Raw genomic sequence first — 27,696 nt, 5'->3', positions numbered from 1 at the left:
GCATGGTAACAAGGTGTTTAGAAATGTCAAAGTTTAAAAAGAAGTCAAAGGCATCTCTGATTGCTGGGGTATGGGCAAGGGTAATTGCATAGGTTTGAACTATGTATGACAAGAGTGTGATGGGACCAAAATGAAGAAAATGGTGTTCTGGGATATGCAAAAATTATTACATGTAATAATAATGGATTAGGAAACAGACACAAATGTGGGGTTCTGATGAAATGGCTTTTTTCATTTAGTCCAGATGTGATATACTTACAGGAGAATGATTTTAAAAGTGACACTCCAATATTACCCTTCCTAGCTAGAGGCACCCAGGCTTACTATGCCTCAGCAGGGGCAGCAGTGAGGAGTGCTGAAGTAGTTTTCACAGGCCCTGTCGAATGGTAAATTAAAGAGGTATTGAGAGACAAAAATGGTAGATGGATTTAGGTCACCGCTCTGGTGAGGGGTCGGATGGTCAATTCTTTTAATTATTATGGGCCAGTGACAGATGACCCGCAGCCACTGCAGAAAATATATGATAAAGCCATTGAAGCAGAGGGTGTATTAGCCATGGGGTAGGAATTTTAATTGTATTCAAGATATTTTAAGGGATATCTCTAACAGGGCAAAATAAACACTCAAAACCCACAACTTCTAGGGTTTTCAAAATAATTAAACAGGACTTGGCTTTAGTGGGTTCCTAGCAGGCAAATTATACACATGGTTCAAAATATACAAGTTATTCAAGTAGATTTAATTCCCCCTCTTTCATTGATTTTTTCCTTGTCACACGTTCATTGAAGAGGGGTAAGGTCAAAATTTGTGCTAATTCATTCTCTGACCATTCAGTAGCCCTTATGCATTTACAATTGAGTCCAATTTCAAAAACATGACTAAGATGGTATTTCAATAGGAAGCTTCTTACAGATACTGGGTGGGTGGAAGATGTGGGGTTTCATAAAGGAATTTTTCGGGCTTAACTACAATATTGCATCCGACTTTAAGGTCTGGGAGGTGTTCAAAGCCACATCTAGGTGCGAGGTAATTGCATAGAAAGTAGGGTGCAAGAAGCTTCGAGACATGAAAATCCAGAAGCTTCAGGCACAGATAGATGCTGCATTGAAAGATTTTCTGGCAATTAAGAGTAAATGAATTGCCATGGGGAAAAAAAGGGTATACTCAAAAAAGCTAAACAAGAGCTGAAGGAAATGTTTATATTAGAGGACATTTCGGGGGAAGGTCTATCTACAAAAGTTATATGAAAAGTCTCAACATATTGGCAAATTTCTGGCATGATCTACCGGGGTAAAGAAAATAGTCAAACGATAAGTAAAATAAAAAAACAAAAAAATACTGCTAGGTAGAAGGTTGAAGAGGCAGCATTTAGAGGTGTTCATACAACATTATAAGTCTATGTATGAGAAGGTGGAGGATGTCCCTTGAGAGAAACTGGAACAGTATTTCAAGATAACTGGGTTGCCCTAACTATTTAATTCACAAATTGCAGCTTTGAATGAAAAGATTCAGTTTAAGGAGGTAGTTAATGCTCTTAAGAAAATGACAAATGTGAAAGCTACAAGGTCAGATGGGATTCCTATAGAAGTATATAAGGTATTTTTAAAAGACCTCCCCCTTTTTTAAATAGATTGTTTAATCAAATTAGTGTAGGAACTCAGATACCTAACTCGTTCAATGAATCTAATATAATCAGCTTCCTCAAAAAAGATAAAACCGGAAAAGATCCTAATTCATATCGCCCAATTAGTTTACTAAATGTAGATTACAAGCTTTTCATGAAAACCTGGGCAGACAGAATTGCGTTAGGTCCCCAAAGGTAATCCACAGAGAACAGAATGGTTTCTTATCTAATAGATCAAATGCGGCAAATAAACACTTGTTAATAAAGGCTATAGATTACTTCTCAGTCAATGATCAGAAAGTGGCAATCTTAATGATGGATGCAGAGAAATTAATTTGACATATGAAACTGGCAGTTTTTTTTTTTTAAATATAACGGAGAAGTTTGTGATTCCATCTCAGGTAGTGGCGATGATGAAGAACCTATATGAGGGGGGCGGAAGCTAAGCTTATTGTCAATGGTAAAGAGGCAGGGAGTATCAAGATTAATCCTGGCACCCGACAGGGGTGCCCTCTATCTCCAATTTTATTTATATTTTTTATTGAACCGTTGCCAATTAAGATCAGGAATAAAGAAAGGATTCTCCCCCTGTTACATGGAATGCCTAAGATAAAATTGTTCGCCAACTATATTATACTTTACCTAAAGGTGGATACTGGGGGCATACAGCGGCTGATCGATGAGATTAAGGGTTTTACCAGTATAGGTGGGTACAAGAAAAATGAGTCCAAAACTGAATGTTTATTTTTTAAAGCATCACAAATGGATCTCCCCTGTATCCTAAGGGTTCAACTGCAGCACCCAATACGTTATTTGGGAATTTTCGTGACTTATAATTGTACCAAACTATTTTAACTAAATTACAGGGTAACTCTTAATTAGAATAAATTGCTATTAGAAAGGTGGACTTTGTTACCCCTTACATTGATAGGGAGGGTTTCTTTAATCAAAATGTCAGTATTGCCACTATTAGTTTTTCTTTTTATAAATCTCCCACTCTGGATCCCCAATACAAGTTTTAATGACCTTGATGGCATTTTTCTGAAATTTATTTGGAACAACAAAAAATCCAGGGTTTAGAAAGCGGTTTTGGAACTGGAGGTTAAGCAGGATGAGCAGGGACTACCACATGTTGGGACTTATTATCAGGCAGCCCTTTTAGATGATTTGATCCGGTTGGCAGAGTAGACTATTGCGAAATAACTCTAGTCAAATAGTGATATAAAATTTTCTACCCAAATTATTTATGGTTCAAATCTCTTTATTTCGTTTCAAACAGAGAAACAAATTACAGCTGTACCATGAGCAAACAGCTCATCCTTTGTAACATAAAGCTAAAGAGGCTAAACTTCCCCAAACCCCTCCCTACCCCCTTGGACCTACAGAGTGTGAGAGTATTGTGTCTCGGTGTAGCTCCTTGTCTCTGGGTTGACCATTTAATCAGTGTCTCTCTGGTTGGCTGTTTCCGAAGCCTCTGTTAAATGAAGGATCCAGAGAAATCTGGGGCATAAGCGTTCTTGAAATTTGTGGAAGGTATCTTTATAAAGTGGCAAAATAGCTCTAAATATGAGGAGCCTGGTGCGGAGAGAGTGAGGGTCAATCTTTCCATACCCAGTATATACCAGAGACTATGCAACCATCCCCCTGGAAGGTAGGGTGCAGTCCTGTGCCACAGTGAGTCAGAATATTTTGCACAGCAGGCCCTAGCACTATAACTATCTGGCATCCTCTGCAGGATTTAAGCAGGAAGGTGATTGCGCCTCGTAACCTCAGGATAGTGTATGCAGGGAAGCAGGAGAGCTGCATGTCTAGGTGGGCATTGATCGTGTCCAGCAGTTGCGTCCAATAGGAAGTGAGTTTTGGGCATTCCCACAACAGGTGGAGCAACGCAGCATGGGAGCCACAGTAAGAGGACTGGAGTATCATGGTAGCCATCTCAATACTGGCTGTGTAACGGGCTGTATGTTGTGCCCTATAGATGTTACCCCATTCTTTCTGGGTTTGAGTGGGACCTACCTCAGACTCTCAGCGTCTCTGACCTCTTGACTTCTCCTGTGCTGGGGCAGGACAAAGGAGGCCATCAAGTTCAGTAAGGAGACATCCGGCTGATGCTTTGGAAATCAGCCATTTATCCAAACCAGTATGAACGAGCCCCCGGGCGGATCGAGAGGTGCAATACCCAGTGCAAGATCTGCAGAGAACGCATCCACTCTGCTTCAGGTTTTGCATAGCTCAATCTGAGTTGCTCGAAAGGGATCGAGCCCTCGTCATTGAACAGATGACCTACAGATGGGCACCCGGAAGTTGGTGGCATTAAGACCGAGGGTAAAGCTCGGATTACTGACTTTGGGAGTCAGTGGGGACGGGAAGTCAAGCCAGCTCCCTCAGCCACCCAGTCCCACATCTCCAAGGTGGCCTAGGTGATGGGGGAGAGGTAAAGGTTATGTGGACAAGCTTCCTTATGTAAAAAGGGTATCCTCCAGGGTTGTTGCCCTGCCACAGCTCTGTCCATGAAAAGCCAGTGCTTTTCTGATTCCTCTCGGGAACACTCGAGGAAGAATCTCAGTTGGGCCGCTTGAGAGTACTGCAGCAAGTTTGGGATGCCCGGTCAAACGTCATGCAGGGGCCTATAGTTTAACTACTTCGGCAAACGCGGATGGCATCCAGCCCACACAAAGCAATTCGAATCCTGTTGTAGGGCCCTGAGTGTTCCAGGGAGGTACCCAGATTATTTAGAGAGACAGGATGTAAGGTTTCTATGGCTGAATGACAGGATATCTGGGAGTTAGGACAAAGCCATTGCGGGCCGCTAATTATAAGAGGATGTTTTTTTCTTTCCAGGTGGCTTGCTTACTTTACGCAGTCTGGACTACATAAAATGTATCAGACCCATCCGAATCAGAGTTTTTGCTGTGATGCAATAGGAAGAGGCAACTGGAGTCACATTTTCTTTACATGTCCTAAGCTACACCAGTTCTGGGTTAAGGTCTTCCACAAAATTTCTATAAGCATACAGAAACATGTGGCCCCTAAACATATTCTGGCCTTATTTTGCTATTTCTCGGCTGTGAGAGGTATTGGTAAGAATTCCCAGAGATATGTTTCAATTGGTATATCAGTTGCACGGTCTTTAATATTGCACAACTGAAGATAAAGTAATGTTCCTATTTTTGAGATTATGGCAGGAGAAAATGCTGAGGAATAAAATCTAGGAGAAAGCCTAAGCTACACGTGTAGGGGCTCTTTCAAGCTTTATGGCAACACAGGGATTAGTTACTAGATACTATCTGTCGTTCTCTTTTCAGCAGGCTATCTAATACAGCAGCAGTATGTGTATGTTGACTTGTTTTCTTTTCATAGATCAAGCTACAAAGGGAACTTTGTTCAAAGCATTTTATTGGCATGTTATTTGTACAGGCACTTTGAATTATGTGATGCTCTAAGTAGATAGGATGCTTTCATATTTAGTTATTGTAAAGAAAGCACCTTTTTTAGTGCTTTATCATCACAGGCCCTTTAGAACTACAAATTTCGATACTTAATTAGGAGTAAAAGAAAACAAAAATATCCACTTTCTTAAGCACTTTATAAGTCAGGGGACTAGTTGAAAATCTTTGGTATATATATTATATTATGTAACTACTTGACTTGACTGCCAGCAGTAGAACACGTCTTCTTTTGCTTATATATCTATCTATATGGAATTTATATGAAATTTTATTTTCGTTGCTGTTTATCCTGCTTAATAAAAAAGAAATACATGCCCTGCCTTTACTTACATATCACCCTGCACTATCGGCTACCTAGGCCTACCTTACGGGTGACTTATATGTAATAAAAGGGAAGTTTAGGGCTTGGTAAGTAGTTTACTAGGGACTCATAGGTAAATTAAATATGCCTCTTGAATCAGAGACAATGTTACCATGTTTAGGGGAGAGAGCACAAGCACTTTAGCACTAGTCAGCAGTGGTATAGTGTGCAGCTTCCTAAAACTAGCAAAAACAAGATCAGAAAAATGGAGGGAGGGAAGCAGGCAAAATGTTGGGGAAGACCACCTTCTAAGACAGTCAGGTCTAACAATAACCCTGTTCACTTCTCAGCTCTTAGGAGAATGCCAGTTTTCTTGACTGTTTGCCAGTTGTGAATTTACACATACTGAAGGAGCTTTGAACAGAGCAATGTGGGGACTGTTTGTCAGCGCACTGCTTGCTGCAGAATACGGGGGTGCAACCCAGAGGACAAAGGGAAAGAAAGGGTTCACAGGAGCGAGAATATGAGAAAGGAAAGGACGGTTTAAGAAAGAAATGAAGCAAGGGAGTGAAAAAAGTAAATGAGAACAAGGGAGATGAAATCGTCAGGATGGAAGAAGAAGGAAAGGAGATGTGACAGGAAGGGGGCATCAAGGTGAAACAGAGGGATGAAAGAGGGATGAATAAAGGAGCACTAGAAGATCAGAGGGGAGGAAGGAACAATGGAGTAAAAGGCACAGCAGGAAGAGTGAGAGCAGGGTGAAAGGAAGGAAGTAAGCAAAGGATGGAGAGAGGAGAAGGGAATGAATGAAAGAGGAAAGGACTTGGATCAAGACAGAAATGCATGAATATTGTAAGAGCCAAAAATAGAAACCCAGCCAGAGCCTGACAATCCAGTGAATAGGTGGGCAGGAGAAGGGGGGGGGGGGGGCTGATGAACGTACAAATGAAATTAATGAATTTCTGAAATGATTTATATTGTGCAGTGAACTAAAAGCAGTCAGGTTCCCAGTAAGACAGCAGAACGTTGTGGTGAAGGAGGCTGTCATGTCACAAAGCTGGAGCACTGAAGTCAGAATTTAAAGGCACAGGCACCAGGCAATTGGAGGAATGGGCCAGGAGGACACCATGAACAGTTAGAGATGGTGAGCTGGGGACGATCAGAAACACAGGCGCTTACAGGGGAGGAGGGAATCAGCACAGGGAGATTAAGTACCTCTGGAGGCACATGGGGAAGTAGGGCGCAGCAGATGCGAGGAGCTAACAAGAATTACAGCCCTGTTTAAATAAATGGAAGTCTGAGCTCAGTGCAATTGAAAACATCCAGCGCTCTGGTCAAATGCTCTTAGAGAAAGGGAAAAGTAGTTCCTAAACAAATGCTACATTGAGACAAGTGGAAGGGTACAAGTACTGGGGTACTGCTCCCTGGATTGAAAAAGAGGGACAAATAAGAACGATTGACCACTAGCAATCAAGGATTTTTAAAGGACACTGAAACAAACCAAAGAAAAGAAGTAAGCCCTCAAAGAAGCATGTCACTTGCATCACATTAGTAATATTTAGAGTATCTTAAATGCTGATGATGCGGAAAAATTAGTTTCAGGGTGTAATTAACTATTTCAAGAATCACAGGGCAACTTTATGTTTAAATGGTACGGTTTCCATAATCATCCATGGGTTTTTATATGACTGACAAACATTCTGAATGCAAAGAGGCAATTCTGGTGCTCAGATGTATTGTTCAAGTTGCAATACAGCAAAGCCTTACTCGAGGCCCAACGGCTCCGAAAGACTTTCACAAAATTGAAGTGCTCAGGGCATTACTAAATGTTCCTCTCAACTCGAATGCAACTGCTTGAAAAGTCCTTCACAAAACTACAGTACCGAAAGGTATTAGTTAATATCCCTCGAGTAAGAAACAAGTCCTTTAAAAGACTTGAAACAGCTGCAGCACTGCAGGATTTTACTTGATGCCCCTTGAGTCAAAGCTTAAAGGCAATTTAATGAAAGTCACATTTAAAAGGTTTAGAGGAAAATTCAAGAATCAGAGGGATATGCAATTAAATTTTTGATATTGTTGAAGTCTGGGATTATTTTGTACACCTATAGTTTAGGACCCAATATAGAGGGAACTATAAAAATGCTGGTGTGCACTGTTCACCAATATGGTCCACTGCACACATTTTACAAACACGCGTCACAGTACTGTGTAGAACTTTAAGCAAATTATAATACATGCAGAACGCGTTTCTACATTAAGATAATCAACAACAAAAAAACACATTACTAGAATAGTTTGATAAACACATCATATCAAAAATGCCACTGTGACTACAAGTCTTGCCATACCTGCCCAAAATATATCATCCAGTTGGGAGTACACTGAGAAATCATGTCGTACGGAGTCACTAGATAGATCAGATGAAGAAAGCTCTCCAGCACCAGCCCTTCCAACCCTTCCTTCAAGTCTCTGTATAAAACGTCACAGTATGACAAATCTACACCCCCTAGAATCAAAAATACAATTTATTTTGAAGCTTTCAGGAGACATAAAGGACATAATGCATCAAAACACGGTAGTAGTGAGATTAGCAGGTACCTATTAAGGTAAGTTCATATGAAAACAGCAAATATACTTTCAACAAAAAGTTTTTAAAAAAAAGATATTTTATCTTTTCAGACGTTTCTAAATAATCCAAGTACATTTTTAGTTGAGCTAAAATGAACGCTGTACATGCCATGGTCTATATATCACAACATTAGATCATAGCTTGACTTGTCTATGGTTATCAAAGGATACACCACTGGTAACAAACAACCCCTTCCAAACGCATCACAACTTTAGAGTGACTTACATAGTACTTTGAAACCATTACTCTATAGACTTTTTCACATTATCAACTTTGGTGAGGACAATTATGATGATTTGGCAGAAATCCAGGACAAATCATTGGAGAGAATAAGCGAGGGAAACTGAGCAACTGCAGTAATCTTGAATGACTTCAGTCATTCATCCGACTGTCGTAAGCAAGAAACAAGGCTTTCTGTTCCCTTTACAGTTTGGGGTCAGCTGGGTTTTAAAAACTAGAATAGAAGCTAGATAAGGGATGGAGAGGTGGCGTCGGTGTGCAACGGCAAATTGCATAAATATGGATAATTAGTAAACGTGTGTAACTGCACATTATGATAAGTGGAGGGGGAAAGGCACAGATATATATGTCTTCTAGAAAAGGATGGCAGTGGTAGAAATGGCAAGGTAGCTTTACATGCTCACCTGTGATGTAAAACGCTCAAATCAGGCTTGGGGTACTGCGTAAAAACATGTTTTAATCCTGTTTGTATGATGTTTATGTACACACAAAGAGAAATGCTGACAATCAAATACATATTCACAAATATATCCACTATTAATCAAATATAACTTTTGACTTCTAATTGTATGAAGCTTTCAATGGCATTACATTAATTGAAAAACTTTCACGGCCTTAGCCATAATACTTCATGTTGCACACTGCACAGTTTCTCCCATTTTTGTGACTATAATGGGGGTTGTATTTGTGTATATGAATATAATCTCCTCTTCAGGGTCGTCAAGCGCTTCTTTGATGGGGAAGACACAGACACCTACACATTACATAAGTGCTCCTTGGAATTAATAAGTTTCTGTCACGTGGTCATGGCACTGTAAATTGTATTGGGAGAAACTGTACATATATGCTAGGTCGATAGTAAATGTTTTTTAGCTCTTGGCTCCATATGACAGTTTTCTAGCGAGAGCCCCAGTCAGCTGAAATTACAATTGTCTTATGATGTTTTGCTTTGCTGGCTGCTATTTTGCATTATACGCTAACTAAACTTTCGGCTGTCAGGTGTGTGTTTAATTTATTTTTTTAACAGATGGCGCATTGTAGCAACAGTAACTGCCTTTACAACAAAAGAAGCAAGTGAGCACTGGATCAGACTTAACAAAAGGACCTCAGGGACCAGAGGGAGAGTAGAAATTTCTCCAGGTAACCTGGGGTGAAAAATGCTCAAGAGACAAATCTGATAATTGGCTGAAATATGAGAGTAGATTGAACGAAAACTGTTGACACATCTTTTTCTCAAGTGGAGGCTTGACACGCCTTTTTTCAAATTGAGGCGTTTTTACCTATGGGTTGGCAGTAATTCTCCCACAAAGGTCAGCGCTTCCAATGTTGTTGCACCCTAAGAGTTCACACAGCCAAGACGAGGAGCTGTGAGTTACGACATTTATTGTGATTAATTGAGAGTCACAGGTAATCTATCTATATTAGGTCCCGACGAAAGCCCTGTACCCATGGATGTCCATTTAAGGCTCAAACATGCTGACCGTATTGTTACATGTGTAGGATCCATCACTTGTCCTCACATCATCACTTTATTAATCTTATCACTATTTATTTTATGTGCCCTAATAAATATTTTGGAGAATAGGAGGTAATTTTAATTCACTTCTTCACTATTGTTCTTACAGACAACCACCCTCTGGGCGGGAGGAGATATTAACTTGGAGAATGAGACACTTGAGTAAATAGGGACCCCGTGATGATACTATGCATGATATCACCCCGCAGTGATAACACACACTGTTGAGGGTTGAATACATGGTTAAGGGTCTTGAGAAATATTTTTAAGGGCCCTTAATAAGCACACATCAGAGGTTCACTTTTTGTTGATAATTCTTGTTTTGCATGTGCTCAGATTGGGCACTGGAAGCAAGATTATCGTAACACAACTGCTAGTGCACCAGGATTTCTGAATCAACCTGGTTACCACCAAACTGTTCAGAACCCCCAATGTGAGATAAATTCCTCAATAACTGTAGATCAAAAGGGACCTTATACAGATTATTAGGTCGCTAATACTAAATGAACCACTTGCTTTATTGACACTGGGAAAAGTCGCTTTGCTCTTGAAACCTCTGAATTCCCTTCTTTGCCTCTCAGGCTTGTCCACAGACACATTCGGCGTTTCCAATCAACAAATTTCCCACCACAATATCGAGGGCGTCTCCATTTCTGTAAGAACTATTAGTGCTAAACATTTTTCTTGATCAGTCCCACTTCTCAGACTAGCCTACTTGGCAGAAATATTCACTGCAAACTTAAATGTATTGTTTTCTGCACTTCAAATAGAGTTTCTGAATATACTTCAGAGGCAAGGGAATAAGTGACTTTCCCTAATATGCAAAAGTTTAAATAGATCAGAGGAAGCGGGCCATCGTTTCATTTTCCTGACTTAACCAAATTGCATTCACCACCATCTTGTGGTTTATAGGGGCCAACGACATAGGGTTAATCTCCTCAATGGAGCCCGTAAAGATGAAAGCTCCCCACAGAAGAGGTTACCCAGAATACCTCAGTACCTGTTAATACCTTTGTCAGCAGGTCCGTGAGGCGCACCTTGCTGACAGTGGGCAGTTCAGACAGTAAATTTAGATTCTTATGAATGGTGAGTGTTTTCCTGGGGGTGGGGGGGTGGGGGGGCTTGGACTACTTTAATCTTATCAACAAAGAATGAATTAAGTGTTTCACAAAAGGGTTAGGAAGGAAGAATCACTGCAGTCACTGTCGGGATTGGCTCGCTCAGACAGGCTTCCAAAGATATCCTTTGACGTGCTGGTTGAATTTATAACTTTTCCAGAGAAAAAGCAGATTTAGCTTGGATAATGTATTTTTTTATATTGTCTAAGCAGAGACACATAGAATTCCATTTTACCAGGTGAATAGTTCCTTCGCCAATTTCCTTCGGTCCATTGAAGTTCAACTTTAGCAAGATTTAAATCTTCAGAAAATCATTTAGGGGGCGACATGGCGCCTAGCCAACCTGACTTTCTGAAAGGGAGCATTATATTACCGGTTTTTGTTAGCCAGGCTGTAAAGTTTTCTTCTTGTTGATTAATAATGACATGTTTATTAGGCAGAGTCATTGCCAATGAATTGCATAAAGAGTTAAAATTGGTGTGGGCCCAGTTTCTAGCTAGTGTCCCTGTACTAAGCCGGGGTTTAGGAACAGCCAAATCAGCAAGGATGAATTTGATTAAAAAGTGATCAGAGGCATGACCATAAGGTTAGCCCCTGAAAGATTGGTAGTCTATACCTGGTCTAATGCATGTGTAGGAGAGGTCACATGCTGTTCAAAATTCAGACTACTTAGCAAATCAGTTAATTCCAAGGATACTTGACCATCCGTTTCCTCAATATCCCAGTAACCGAAAGCCAAAATTACCAGAATTTTTGCATAATCAATTTCTAGGGGAAAGATGTGTTCTGCCAAAGAACGTGGAAAATAAGGCATACGTCCTGCAAGTATATATATTAGCACACAAGTGAAGGGTGTAGATATATTCAAGTTTGATCAAAAGACTGTCAACTGCTGTAATATCGAAGTTAGCCAGACTAGCAAACTTCAAATTGTTATGGATTATAGTTGCCACGCCTCCTTCTATTTTGCCTGTAGAACGACTGGCCGGAAGTAGATGATTTTCTGGGAGGGCAGCAAAGTTGTCACAGGATGATTCAGACAATAACAAAGTTTCAGTCAGCAGTAATGTGTCTGGCTTTTCACAGTCTTGCAACTGGAATATTTCTATTCGGTGTTTAACCATTGATCAAAAGTTCAAATAGATGACAGTGAGTAGATTGGCCAAGCTATCATTTTTCACAGAGGCTCGGACTGGGGGTTAACTGACATACTTAGTTCAGTAGTGGAGCTGTTTTTATTTAATAGCCCCATGTTAGAAAGTTGAGACATGATAATAGGCTTCAAATGATATCCTGCTGAGTATAAATGTTTACGTTCGTAGGGAGTGCAAGTCAAATTCTGGGCATAGTAACTAGCTCCTGCTGCCCACTGTGATGAGCACTCCCTACAGGTGTGGTAGCTCTCCCCACTTTCAGCTAGGGCGGGAGGGAGCACACGTCAGACCTGAAAACCTGAGGGTGGACTTCCCCCAATCTTTTTGCCTGCTTGCATCACATTTTTGTTGAATCTTATTGCTGGTATTAGGGCCCTGAGCACTTTACCACTGTGGCGTATACACAATTAGCATATTTACTTTACTTGCGAATCTCTTGTAAAGTGGTATACAATATACCCAGAGACTGTAAATTAACTGCTACTAATGGGCCTGCAGCACTGATTATGACAGCCACACCAGTAGCCTTTCAAACATGTCTCAGACCTGCCACTGGAGCACCTGTGTGAGCAGTTCACTTCCACTTCAACTTGCCATTTAAAACCTATTGCCAAGCCTTAAAGTCCCCTTTTATTCGATATAAGTCACCCCTAAGGTAGGCCCTAGGTAGCCCATAGGGCAGGGTGCTAGCTATGTAAGTAAAAGGCAGGACATGTAGTGGTAGCAAAAACTCCCAAAGTCGTTTTTCAGTACTGTGAGGCCTACTCCTCTCACAGGCCAGCGTTGGGAATTCCTTAATATACTTTTAAGCTGTAATTGCTGTTCATCAGAAAGGGGTAGCTACATCATGTTTCATATCACGGGAATTGTAATGATAAATCCACTTTACTGATAAAGTCAGCTTTACCATTACTGTTTTAGAAATGCCACTTTTAGAAAGTGGACGTTTCTCTGCTCCTCTGTGTGCCTTGCAGCCTGTCTGTAATACACATTTGGGGTAGATGATAGCTACACTGAGGATTCCTGCTAGAAAGCCATAAACACAGGAAGGGTGGGGGTACGACAAATAACTCATCTACATTCATGTGCATTCTGATCATCCTTCCTGAGCAAGGATCTGACATTTCAATAGGGAAGTGCCTATTCCCACACAAAGGGCCAATTACCCCTTATTGGGTGACTGGAACCAGGGCTAGGAAGAAAGGGTCTCAGTTCACTTCAAAGACCCTTGTTTGAAGTCCTCTCCACTTCAAAGGCACATTTGTGTACAAGTACTTTGTCTCTGACTCTGACACATCACACTAATGTCAATGGAGTTTGATGCCATGGTGGGACCCATCTGCGAGGCTCACAATGATGCAGTGACCTGACTGAGTCGAAAATATTTAAACATCGCCCTTCCATTGGCTCCGCGACGTTGACGCTAGCTCCATCCAAGGTGCTTTTTCAGCAGACACTGCGTGGGTTTGGTAGCTGACCTACCCTCTATCGTGGTCAGCCTGAACTTTGGATTTACACCGGTCCCTGGCTAACTAAAGTAACCTTTTTTTAGATTAATGTTTAAAATGAATAACCGGACTTCTACTGATTGGAATTGTTTTATTTTGGTCTCGGTTTGGAGGAGGAGGAGAAGGAGGAGGTGGTGGTGGTGGTGGTGGTGGCGGCAGTGGCAGTGTATTTTACACATTGCCTCTTTAGATAAGCTTCCCTGCTCTGTGCCAAGCCACCAGAGGGTGAGCACAGGTTATCTCCAAGTGTGTATCTAGAATACTCTGACTACAAGTGGTGGTTCCTGCTTGTACAGAAAATGGTTACATGTTGTTGTTGTTGTTTCCCATTATAAATGGTGTAATCATGGCCTGATATCTTGCATCCAGCATCCTGCTTTCACACCTGTTTACCATTCTACCCTCAATCTGGTCTTGGTTTATATTTCATGCAACTCCCTTTAACAATCATGTTTCTGTAAACTACATAACTTAACACTTTATCAGCATGTAAAACGAAACTTTTTAAGTTCTCATGGACCTGGAAAAACTTAATGCCAGTATAAAATCACTACACAAAGGGCCTGATTACAACTTTGGAGGAGGTGTTAATCCGTCCCAAAAGTGACGGTTAAGTGACGGATTTACCACCAGCCGTATTACGAGTCCATTATATCCTATGGAACTCGTAATACGGCTGGTGGTATATCCGTCACATTTGGGATGGATTAACACCTCCTCCAAAGTTGTAATCAGGCCCAGTGACTGCAGGCCTATTTGCTTCTTTCCTTGATTTATTATTTAATTGCTAATGACATGGTATAAGAGGTACAGAGTAAATTAAAGCATATGCTAACAGAATGTAAAACACTAAAAAACAATGAACGCTTAAAAAAATGAATACAAATTAATTTGTAAACACTTTTGAATTTCTTCTCCATAGGGCCCATCCAACCCACTCACTGAGCTAAAATGATATAATTAAACACCAATACCCTGCGCTTTGTTCACATGTAACCTCGCAAATTCAGTGGACCTGTAGTTTCCACTGCCTGTTAAGCTTGTTTGGGCACGTTGGCCAGAAATAGAACATAGAGACAGGCATCTGGGGTCAAATGACATATTGGGATACTATCAAGCAGACACTCCTTGGAGCTTAGTCATAAGTACCTGACAGTGCTTTTTCTGTCTCAAAATTTCTTATAAGTACTGCCTGGTCACTCTCCACTCTTCTGTGATTAGAATTGTTGTCGGGAGCAGCCTCTATAAGGCTCCCTTTTTATCTACCCATAATTCCAACGTGAGGAGGGAATGGTAGTCAACTGTCACTCCTTTTGCATTCCACAAGCTTGCAATGCCTGCTGTTGATTGACTCCATCATCTCCATGCTGTAATTGTTAACTTACAATGGTAAATGGAAAGCCCAAAATGCTATGCTGGCTGAAGGTGTCCCACCGGCCACTTTCAGTGTTTATACTAATTGCATCATAGGTCCTCCACAGGTTGGGAACCACTGCCCTAGGACACCTCTGCATCCGTCCATCCCGGACCCAGAAGAGGAGAATCAAGGGTGTCCCCACATCTCCCACCTCGTGGGACATGAGCCCACTTGTTGGCTAGCTCGGGCTGGACCCCAGTATACGCCTGCAGAGTGTTTTTGCGGGCCCCCTGCAACAACAAGGAACTCCAGTGCTGGACCCGGCACCAGAAGACATCCGTGCAGCTGGACCCGGCACCAGAAGACATCCCTGCACCTGCTCCCTAAAGCCCGATAAAGAGTGGACTGACGTGTCCCCAAGTGTCAGAGGACCTCTAGGGTAGAGTCCCCTTGTAGGTTCCCCTGGACTGCCCTTCCAGTCCATCCCTGCAGTGACTTTGTGACCGGACCAATCCCCATAGACTTGAATGGGACACCTGACCCCATAACATACCTCTGCACCTGGACACACCTGAGCTCCCCGATTTGACCTGTTTGTGTGGCCTTGGACCTTGCCCCAAAACCTCCATAAGTCCAGGAAATTGGTCCTGTAAGTAGTTGTACTCTACCTGGATTGCCGTTTTTGTTTTCCTCCATAGGAATGCATTGTAGCTGTCTGAAAAATGCACTGTCTACTTTTGAAAACTACAAAAATTCATAACTTGAAAAGTGCTATCCTGATCTGGATGACCTTGGTATGAAAATGTGCATAAAAGTATGTGTCATTTTTATAAATTAGTTTTGGCTTTCTTTATTGAGTGTGTGTCTCACTTACTGCATGAGTGTGTGCCTTACATGCTTAGCACTACCCTCTGATATGCCTTAACTACTCTACCACACTCAGGGCCGTGGAATTTAATAAAATATCTACTTTCCATGACACAGTTTGCTTCATAAATCTACTTGTCCTGTAACAAAATCCCCTTGTCTCTTTGGTGTCATGTAGTTCAGTGACAAATCATGGCAGCAGTCTCATTATATAAGGGCTCCGATAATAGCGCCTCTGATTATGCCATGCTGGGGATCATACTACAGTAGGGTTTGAAAACTAGCAAATCCCTTATTTTGCCACTTTTCCATGTACATACTGAGGCCTATAGGTAGCAGTACGCAATAGTTTCCGGTTCCGAATGCTCTTGAGTCTGTGCAAACATACGAAATTGCATGTTTTAGGAGTGTTTACCAGCTCTTCTCTAATTGTTTTCCATAATGAGAAAACTTAACATTTATTCCTGATAGTTGGGATGGGGTGGGGGGACAAATTGGAGGGAAAGCTAACTTGTAAATGCTCACCAGATTTTGCATGCGCTAATCTAGACAAACATTTTTGCTTGAGCTAAAATGTAGTTCACAAATATATTTTAGAAGTACCATTCCCTAGCCTACGTCTGTAAATTCTTGGTAATTCATGAGTCATAAACCTGCACTAATACAAAGGCATATACACCATGGGTGCACTTTTGTGACTTCCTTTAAGAATTGGGCCCCTAATTAGATCTGGTGTTAACCAACACCTTTTGCTTTTATTACAATTTTGTCTCTCTGTCCATTGGCTGGCTTCACTGTGAGTGACTGCATTGTGCTCTTTCACAAGAAGCATATCAGCACACAAAGTAGTTTTGTTTAATGCCAGGAACTACAGTGGCAATGTGTGCTTTTTGAGACCAAAAAATATTTTTGCTTTTGCCAATGTTTGTTATAATAGTGTAGGCCCAGCAGCGCCCACAACAATAACGTTTTACAAAACCCATGTCAAAACAAGACACGCACTGACAAAACCAAAAGGCTGACAACCAATGTTGAACCTACTGACTTTGACCATGCTTGTTTATTTTCATGTTTCCCATAATCTTATTGAAACTGGTTACACTGATTTTTCCATTATGGATATATTTGTTTTTAGAAATACTAGCATGCATCAACACATTTTGCAGCAGCTTAGCCAAACATTTTTTTCCTCATTGCATTTTTTAATTAACTTTTTGAATTTGAAATCAATGAATTGCTTTCAAGCGTCAGCAGATATCTGAATCTAATCAGAGAGCATTTGGGAGCATTGTACCTAGCCTCATATTGCTCAACTTTGCATACATGAATACACATTTTGATACTAAAACTATCATCAATAGTTCTGTCCGAGCATACAACATTTCCTTAGCTCACCCTAATAATAAAGGATTTACATTAATGAACCATGAGTACAAGTTCAAACTGCAATAACATATTGACACAAATGTTACCTTTACTGTACACAATGTCCTGATCAATTATGTGGTAGGGTAAACTGGCAGCTAAAGGGTTGTGCAGCTGTGGTTGGGCATACTTGTCCCAAGGACAAAAGAACATGAAAACGTGTTGTCATTGACGCCGAAAAATATGTACTGGGCATCGTACTATAGGAATTCAACACCCCTGCACTCTACCCAACAAGAGAGCATTTGCAATGTCATTTCTGCCTCTGAGATACCTGTGGGGATTGCTGGGACTCTTTGCACAGTGTACCTCATTTTGGTCCACTATATAAAGAGCCAGCTTCCTACAGTCTGTGATTTCAAAAGGGAACCAGAAGAATCCTAGTTGCTATTGACCCATGCCTCTTTTAGACTCCATGGTGAAGGTCATAGGCAGGGTTATTCTGGAAAGACTAACCTTATGGGGTTCTGATACTGGCATTCTTTCCAAGGTCCAATATGGATTTAGGGCTGGGCTAAATGGAATAGTGCCTTAGCTTGCATCTTTTGATGACCAAATATTCAGTTGCTAAACAAACTCTACCTAGCCTTTGTGGACCTCCCTTGTGCTTTCGACAGCGTGGTTCGGTAAAAGCTCTGGCCTATATTGGAGTCCATGAGGGTTGAGAAGAGTTTAGTGGTCTTCCTGCATGCCTTACACTATGTACTTACAGCCTTAGTTAGGTTTGGTCTGAATGGAGGATTACCAGAGTAGTTCGGTTTGGTCAAAGGGAATATATTGACCAAGCTCAACCTCTCTGCTAATCCTCCATTCAGACCAAATCTAACTAACTAAATAAAAAAAAAAAAATATATATATATATATATATATATATATATATATATATATATATATATATATATATATATGGAAAATGTCACTTACCCAGTGTACATCTGTTCGTGGCATTAGTCGCTGCAGATTCACATGCTGTGCACATCCCGCCATCTGGTGTTGGGCTCGGAGTGTTACAAGTTGTTTTTCTTCGAAGAAGTCTTTTCGAGTCACGAGACCGAGGGACTCCTCCCATTTCGACTCCATTGCGCATGGGCGTCGACTCCATCTTAGATTGTTTTCCCCGCAGAGGGTGAGGTAGGAGTTGTGTATACTAGTAATAGTGCCCATGCAATGGAGTGAATACGTATGTACATAATGAAGTTTAAAGTAATATATTTACAAATGTTCAAGATCAACTTCTAAACGGCTACAGGCTGCTGGGGAGGCGGGTGGGCGCATGTGAATCTGCAGCGACTAATGCCACGAACAGATGTACACTGGGTAAGTGACATTTTCCGTTCGATGGCATGTGTAGCTGCAGATACACATGCTGTGCATAGACTAGTAAGCAGTTATCTCCCCAAAAGCGGTGGTTCAGCCTGTAGGAGTTGAAGTTGTTTGAAACAATGTTCGTAGTACAGCCACTTGACCTACTGTGGCTTGTTGTGCAGTTAACACATCTACACAGTAGTGTTTGGTAAATGTATGAGGCTTAGACCATGTTGCTGCCTTACATATTTCAGTCATTTAAATATTTCCTAGAAAGGCCATGGTAGCACCTTTCTTTCTGGTTGAGTGTGCCTTTGTTGTAATAGGCAGTTCTCTCTTTGCTTTAAGATAGCAGGTTTGAATACACTTAACTATCCATCTAGCAATGCCTTGTTTAGAAATTGGATTTCCTTTATGAGGTTTTTGGAAAGCAATAAATAATTGTTTTGTTTTTTGAATTAGTTTTGTTCTGTCAATGTAGTACATTAGCGCTCTTTTAATGTCTAATGTATGTAGTGCTCTTTCAGCTACAGAATCTGGCTGTGGGAAGAACACTGGTAATTCTACTGTTTGATTCAAGTGGAACGGTGATATAACCTTTGGTAAAAAATTTGGATTTGTCCGTAGAACTACTTTATGCTTGTGTATTTGAATAAATGGTTCTTGTATGGTAAATGCTTGAATTTCACTCACTCTTCTTAGAGATGTGATGGCAATCAAAAATGCAGCTTTCCATGTTAAGTATTGCATTTCACAAGAGTGCATGGGCTCAAAAGGTGGACCCATGAGTCGTGTTAAGACAATGTTGAGGTTCCATGAAGGAACTGGTGGTGTTCTTGGTGGTATAATTCTCTTTAGGCCTTCCATAAACGCTTTTATGACCGGTATCCTAAATAATGAAGTTGAGTGCGTAATTTGTAGGTAAGCTGAAATTGGGGTAAGATGTACCTTTATGGAAGAGAAAGCTAGCTTTGACTTTTGCAAATGTAGTAAGCATCCTACTATATCTTTGGCAGAAGCGTGCAAGGGTTGAATTTGATTATTATGGCAGTAATAAACAAATCTTTTCCACTTATTTGCATAGCAGTGTCTAGTGGTAGGTTTTCTAGCTTGCCTTATGACCTCCATACATTCTTGTGTGAGGTCTAAGTGTCAGAATTCTAGGATTTCAGGAGCCAAATTGCTAGATTCAGCGATGCTGGATTTGGATGTCTGATCTGTTGTTTGTGTTGCATTAACAGATCTGGTCTGTTTGGTAGTTTGACATGAGGCACTACTGAGAGGTCTAGTAGTGTTGTGTACCAAGGTTGTCTTGCTCATGTTGGTGCTATTAGTATGAGTTTGAGTTTGTTTTGACTCAATTTGTTTACTAGATATGGAAGGAGTGTGAGAGGGGGGAAAAGCGTAAGCAAATATCCCTGACCAGCTCATCCATAACGCATTGCCCTGAGACTGATCTTGTGGGTACCTGGATGCGAAGTATCGGCATTTTGCGTTTTCTTTTGTTGCAAATAGATCTATTTGTGGTGTTCCCCAAATCTGGAAGTAAGAGTTTAGTATTTGGGGGTGAATCTCCCATTCGTGGATCTGTTGGTGATCCCGAGTGAGATTGTCTGCTAACTGGTTCTGAATTCCTGGACTAAATTGTGCTATTAGGCGAATGTGGTTGTGAATCGCCCAATGCCATATTTTCTGTGTCAGGAGACACAACTGTGTTGAGTGTGTCCCTCCTTGTTTGTTTAGGTAATACATTGTTGTCATGTTGTCTGTTTTGACAAAAATGTGTTTGTGGCTTATTATGGGTTGAAATGCTTTTAGCGCTAGAAATACTGCTAACAGTTCTAAGTGATTTATGTGAAACTGTTTTTGCTGTATGTCCCATTGTCCTTGGATGCTGTGTTGATTGAGGTGTGCTCCCCACCCGATCATGGAGGCATCTGTTGTTATCACGTATTGTGGCACTGGGTCTTGGAAAGGCCGCCCTTGGTTTAAATTTATACTGTTCCACCATTGAAGCAAGATGTATGTTTGGCGGTCTATCAACACCAGATCTAGAAGTTGACCCTGTGCTTGTGACCATCGTGATGCTAGGCACTGCTGTAAGGGCCGCATGTGCAACCTTGCGTTTGGGACAATGGCTATGCATGAAGACATCATGCCTAGTAGTTTCATCACCATTTTTACTTGTATCTGTTGTTTTGGATACATGGCCTGTATTACATTGTGAAATGTTTGAACTCTTTGTGGACTTGGAGTGGCAATCCCTTTTTCTGTATTGATTGTCGCCCCTAAGTATTGCTGTGTTTGACACGGCAGAAGGTGTGACTCTGTGTAGTTGATTGAGAAACCTAGTTAATGGAGGATTTCTATGACATATTTTGTGTGTTGTGAACACCGTTTTAGCGTGTTGGTTTTGATTAACCAATCGTCTAGGTACGGGAACACATGTATTTGCTGCCTTCTGATATGTGCAGCTACTACTGCTAGCCATTTTGTAAAAACTCTTGGCGCAGTTGTTATTCCGAATAGCAACACTTTGAATTGGTAATGTTCCCTTTGGAATACAAACCTTAGGTACTTTCTGTGTGAAGGATGTATTGGTATATGGAAATATGCATCCTTTAGGTCTAGTGTTGTCATGTAGTCTTGTTGTTTGAGCAGTGGGATTATGTCTTGTAATGTGACCATGTGAAAGTGATCTGATTTGATGTAGGTATTTAATGTTCTGAGATCTAGTATAGGTCTTAGACTCTTGTCTTTTTTGGGTATCAGAAAGTACAGGGAGTAAACTCCTGTGTTTTTCTGTTGCTTTGGCACTAATTCTATTGCTTCTTTGTGTAGCAATTCCTAAACTTCTAGTCCTAGAAGATCTATATGTTGTTTTGACATATTGTGTGTTTTCGGTGGGACGTTTGGAGGGAATTTGAGAAATTCTATGCAATAACCATGCTGGATAATTGCTAAGACCCAAGTGTCTGTTGTAATTTCTTTCCAATGTTTGTAGAACTTGGTTAGTCTCCCCCCCCCCCCACAGGTGTTATGTGTTGGGGATTTGTGACCTTGAAGTCACTGTTTGTTTGGAGGAGTTTTTGGGACTTTGGAACTTTCCTCTATTCTTTTGGAATTGTCCCCCTCTATACTGTCCCCAAAAACCTCCTCGCTGATACTGGCTCTGGTAAGTGGGCCTTGTTTGTGAGGTTGTGGCTTCTGTGCTTTGCCCTCTAAACCCCCCTCGAAATTGTGTCTTTCGAAATGTGCCTCTGCTCTGTGGGGAGTAGAGTGCGCCCATGGCTTTGGCTGTGTCAGTGTCCTTTTTAAGTTTTTCGATCGCAGTGTCCACCTCCGGCCCAAACAACTGCTGTCCGTTGAATGGCATATTCAGCACAGCTTGCTGTATCTCTGGTTTAAATCCTGATGTACGCAGCCATGCATGCCTCCTTATTGTTACTGCTGTGTTGACAGTTCTAGCAGCTGTGTCTGCAGCATCCATTGCTGACCGTATCTGATTATTGGAGATACTCTGTCCTTCTTCTACTACTTGCTGTGCTCTTTTTTGGAACTCCTTGGGTAAATGTTCAATAAAGTGTTGCATTTCATCCCAATGGGCCCTATCATATCTGGCTAACAAAGCTTGTGAATTTGCGATACGCTCCTGGTTTGCTGCCTGTGCGGCCACCCTTTTGCCTGCAGCATCGAATTTGCGACTTTCTTTATCTGGAGGTGGTGCATCTCCTGAAGTATGCGAGTTGGCTCTTTTGCGCGCTGCTCCTACTACAACAGAGTCTGGTGTTAGCTGTTGTGTAATGTACACTGGCTCTGTTGGTGGCGGTTTATATTTTTTATCTACTCTTGGAGTAATGGCTCTTCCTTTAACAGGCTCCTCAAACACTTGTTTGGAGTGTTTTAGCATTCCGGGTAGCATAGGAAGACTCTGATACTGGCTGTGTGTGGACGACAGTGTATTAAAAAGAAAGTCGTCTTCAATAGGCTCTGCATGAAGGCTGACATTATGAAATGCCGCTGCTCTCGACACCACTTGTGCGTAGCCTGTATTATCCTCTGGTGGCGACGGTCTAGCTGGATAGCACTCAGGACTATTATCTGACACTGGTGCGTCACAAAGGTCCCATGCGTCAGGGTCATCTTGACTCATCCCTGTATGAGTTGGAGATTGCATCATTGGTGGAGTGGCTACTGGTGATGGTTGTGGAGAGTGATGTGGGGATGGTGGCGGTGTTACTTGTTTAGCCACTTTTGCCTGTGGCTGTTTGTCCTTTTCTTGAAAGGCAAGTTTGCGTTTCATTTTGATTGGAGGAAGAGTGCTGATCTTTCCTGTATCTTTTTGAATATGGAGCCGTCTTTGTGTGTAATCTGGCTCCATTGTCTCTAATTCCTGTCCAAATCTCTGTGTCTTCATTTGTGAGGCCAGTCCTTGTTCCTCTGAATAGGAACTTGTTTTAGGTTCCGAGGCCGGATGTTTCGGTACCAAAACCTTTTCGGCTGCTTTTTTCGGTTCCGACGAAACCTTTTTTACTTTCGGCGTCGTTCTTTCTCGGTGCCGACCCATTTCGGTGCTGCTGTCTCAGTGCTGAACCTGCTCGGAGCCACTATCTCGGGCCCGAGATTGCTGTGTGCCGGTATCTCGACCGGAGTCGGATGACTTCGACACCAGCGTGCCCTTTTTCGGTGCCGATGATCGGTCACCTATCTTTCGGGTTAAGCCATGGCCTGTTGGCGGTGGCATCCCCTGGGCTTTAGCGGTCTTCTCGTGAGTTTTTTCTTTTGATTTTTTACTCACGGTTTTCGGCGTTTCCTCGGGCTCGATCTCCTCTGAGTCCGAATCGTGGGTGGAGAATGTTTCTTCATCCTCCTCGAAACGCCCTTGTCCTGTCGGCGCCGACGCCATTTGCAGTCTTCTTGCTCTTCGGTCCCTGAGTGTCTTTCTGGACCGAAACGCTCGACAGGCCTCACAAGTATCTTCCTTGTGTTCTGGCGATAAACACAAGTTACAGACCAGATGTTGATCCGTATATGGATACTTGTTATGGCATTTTAGGCAGAAGCGGAATGGGGTCCGTTCCATCAGCCTTGAAGAGACACGTGGCCGGGCCGACCAGGCCCCGACGGGGGATCCAAAAAAACCCCGAAGGGCCACCGGAGCTCTTCGAAAATCGGTGTCAATCTGTTGTAACTAACCCGATACCGAACGCAAACAATACCGACGATTTTTCAGAGATTCTAACTAACTTTCCGACCCGAAACACGGAGCGAAAAGGAACACGTCCGAACCCGATGGCGGAAAAAAAAAACAATCTAAGATGGAGTCGACGCCCATGCGCAATGGAGTCTAAATGGGAGGAGTCCCTCGGTCTCGTGACTCGAAAAGACTTCTTCGAAGAAAAACAACTTGTAACACTCTGAGCCCAACACCAGATGGCGGGATGTGCAGAGCATGTATATCTGCAGCTACACATGCCATCGAATATATATATATATATATATATATATATATATATATATCCACGCACACACACCCACACAGGACTGAGATGTGCCAGTTATTAAAGAAAGGACTGTCCCCATGTTATTGTATAGGGAGGATGCCATTTCATAGTCCAGAACATCCAACAGGCTTAAAAACCTGATGGAAGTGTTCGTGGAACATATTGAACCTGTAAACAAACCTAGCTAAAACTTTCATCACCTTGTTTGATCATCAAGGGCAAACCAATTGCAAGAAATCATGCATTCTCATATCTTGGAGTTATCTTTGCTTTCCGGGTCAACTGGCCTCCATGCATTGAAAGAAAAAGACATAGCTTTATGAACTCAGTTGGGCTCATCTTTAACTTGGCTTTGACAATTGGTATGACGCTGACTGCTCACCTTCTGGAAATCTACAGAAGAAAATGTATACCAGTTTCAACTTGTGATTCAGGATTTTGGGTGAATAAACAATTCAGTTGTTTACAGTCTGAGGAAAAGAGCTTGCAGGTATCTTTTAGGTCTTTCACCTAGCTGTCTTACTTATGCTATCCATCAAGAGCTTGGACTTGAGTATGTGTGGCATTCAAGATTGACCCGGCTCACTTGTTATCATGGTTTTCAGTCTGGTATAATTTTAATGCCATGCTCAACAGAGATCATTGATGACTGTTTGTCCTGTGATCCAGGCAATTAGATTCAATGGTTTGGTCCCATTAAACAGATATGTAAGATATCAGCCAGACCAACCATATTTTCTAAGGCACAAAAGCTAACTAAAATGGACAAATCTTGGATTAGAAAGTCTTCTATGGATTTTAGCAGAGAAAGGGAGACTGTGGAAATAAATACCAAAACTGTGAATAATGCTTGATCCAAAATTCAGTAGGTCTAGAGTTGTTTCTTGACATGATGACAAAATACATAAGACAGGATGCTCCTGACTAGATACAGACAGGGGACTATTAGATCTCACCTTTGTATCCCTCTGGGACAGTACGGCTGTTCTACTGTCCTCGTTTGTCTATGTGAAGAGAGATCCGCCCAGGGTCCGCTCTATTTTATATTTTTCAGTAAATGTTATTGCCTACTTATAAGAACAGGCTCGGTCTATGAAGGTGTCATAGCGTGGACCCACTTTGTTATATCTTTAACTGCTTAACTCTCCTAAGGTCTGTTTGAGTGTCTGAACCTTGCTTGAATTTGCTCTGAGCCACAGGAAATCGTTGTTTCACCACAGGATGAGAGGCTGAGAGCAAATCTTATTTTAGTAATGTTTTTATCCTTTTTTTAATTCATTGTCATACGATGGAGAACACTTGGTAATACTTTATTTGTAATCATGTTTTATGGATTACATTTGTTGTTCGATTATTATATGATTGAATAAAGCTATTGGGTGACTGAAGTGGATTAACTGCAGTGGCACTGGAAAACGACAGTGAAAGAAAAACATAGCTGAAGCTGAATAATGAACAACCAATCTTAAAGTCAAAGGTATTACAACAGAAAGGTGTACATTCTAACAATGAAAATAATTAGCCAACCCCTCTGAAGATCGTTGACTCAAATGAGATGATCATATTATTGTGAATTTAAGATCAATACTTTTAGAGTACAATTACAGAAAATCAAGACAATGTTTGCAAGGTATAAAACAATAAGAGCAATTTGTTATAAGAAGAACAATATTTACCTTTGTAAGTGGCCTGCCCTAACTTCGAGACCTCTAGAACATGTTGGGGTCGGTCATTATCATGAGCCGGCTTGTTTATTATCAACCCTTTTTTCGTCAAACAATTCAGTGATTCGTGAGTAATATCCCAAATACTTTTTTCGGGAGACAGGAGCTCTTGCTGTACGCTAAACAACGTGCTGCACATGAAACCATATATTTCCTCCGGAGTCCTTGCAATCTGATTTTGAAAACAAATGTATTTTAGTTATGCATAATTATAGGTGGATTTTAGTATAAAAAGCAACATTATTTTTTTTCAAGTATTATGTGCTAGTGGCATGCACTGACCAAATATATACACACAAAGATCATATCTTGCAGGCTGTATGTCTCCTCTCTCATCTCCAAGCTCAAACTATGGCTTGTTATTGCAATAGCATGTGTGAGTAAAATGGTTATTTTTTAATTAGAGAACATACACCAAATGTCCTGTACATCTTGGTTGATGGCACATGTGTACTTAACATAACATCTGCATTCTAAGGTTCAGAAATTATTAGATCAACAAGTTATACAAAGGTGACATTCCCATTAGCCAATCTTTTCTCCTTGTTTACTTCTCAAGACAGTGAATGCTCATGTGGCGGGGGTTAGGGGATGTTTGGCTATAATCTGAGTGGTCCCTTAGAGTAGATCATCTACTTATATTTCGGATATGGGAATACAAGGACTGTGGACACTGTTCCTATGTAATTGAAGGAGCACAGTTCAGTTCACATGAGATCTGAACACAAAGACCACACAGCTTACAGGTTTACATTTATGGCTTGCTATGCTGAGCATTCTAACGGAGGGTCAACACATATTAACTAGTGGCACGTAGCAGGAATCAACTGTTCAGGGGCAACAATGGTTTGCAATGGTGCATGCCCCATTTCTCTGCTCAAATGTTTACAGTCATCATTTCTTTACCCTTGTTTCAAGAATATTTAGCTCCACCTTTGCTGGTTGCTATCTCTCTGGGGGCTCACATGATTTATTTATAACCATCACTGGGGATAAGGCAGACTATGAAATCTGCACTTACGTGGGAACTTCAGTTACCAGGCCAAGACCATCTTTAAAAAAAATCGAGCCACACCAAGTAAAGGGCAGGTGAGCCTGCTGGGGCTTTCCATGCACTGTGGAACATGCACAACAAATATCAAAATAACTTTCTACATCACTAACCAATGTCATGGGTCTTTGGAAAGACCATGAGCTGATCACCTAGAAGCGTCCTTTCAACAGATTTCTATGAAGTACAAAATTGGGTTGATGTCTGAAAGGGTGCAGACACACCCACAATAAAATTAGGCTGGCCAGCATACCTGCTAGGAACAATGCTGGAAAAGTTAATTGACCAATCTTATGGTGAACTGTAGCAATAATACTCTACACCAGTGGTGCAAAACCTACTCAGGTGGTCCGCTACTGCTTAGAAAATGAAAATGATTATTAACAGATTAATAAAGTGTATATAAATAAAGAAACTTAAGGTAAAATTAGAATTCTTAAACTTTCTATAAATGTGGAGTAATTTGAAACTGGATACTAAAAATTAAGTTAGTATCTTCAGACTGATTTGTGGAAGCAGTGCAAGTGCATCAACCAGATTATGGTATGAACAATGAGTGGCCTCAATTGAGTTTAGAAAAGCACCAACTTTCCAATTACAATTGTGTTTTTAAATATTTTGTGTGAATTAAATCAATTATTTCATAATTTGTGATTTTGTTTCTGTATTTTTTGTGTATTATTTTGCTGTTCAGATCAAAAATGCTCAGGACAGGATTCCCGAATTCCTGTAGTGGCCCATGGGGGATCCCGGATTCCATTAATGAATCAGGATAGGGGTGAGGGGGTGGGGGCGCTCCTCCTGTTCCAATAGTAATTAAGTAGAGATACAAGTCAACAATTAACAACAACTATTCTACACTATACCACAGGACTGAAAGTGGCGTACACCAAGACAAGCGAGGGTAGTGATCAAAACCCCAAG

The 27,696-nt window shown here is 41.3% G+C and overlaps 1 protein-coding gene across 2 annotated transcripts in view; it reads right to left on the bottom strand.

Annotated features, from left to right (window-relative positions):
• Positions 1–27,696, bottom strand: part of HELQ (helicase, POLQ like) — a 449,876-nt gene that overhangs the window by 196,764 nt on the left and 225,416 nt on the right. For both annotated transcript variants that reach the window (XM_069236329.1, XM_069236338.1), the window contains exons 12-13: positions 25,674–25,893; positions 7,723–7,880 (exon numbers count right to left, since the gene is read on the bottom strand). In XM_069236329.1, the coding sequence (XP_069092430.1) occupies positions 7,723–7,880; positions 25,674–25,893 (378 nt within the window). The remainder of the gene's footprint in view (positions 1–7,722; positions 7,881–25,673; positions 25,894–27,696) is intronic.

Source organism: Pleurodeles waltl, chromosome 1_2 (genome assembly GCF_031143425.1).
Source record: "Pleurodeles waltl isolate 20211129_DDA chromosome 1_2, aPleWal1.hap1.20221129, whole genome shotgun sequence".
Classification (NCBI taxonomy): domain Eukaryota; kingdom Metazoa; phylum Chordata; class Amphibia; order Caudata; family Salamandridae; genus Pleurodeles; species Pleurodeles waltl.
Note: the sequence above shows the minus strand (reverse complement) of the source record. Positions and strands in the feature narration are given on the sequence as shown.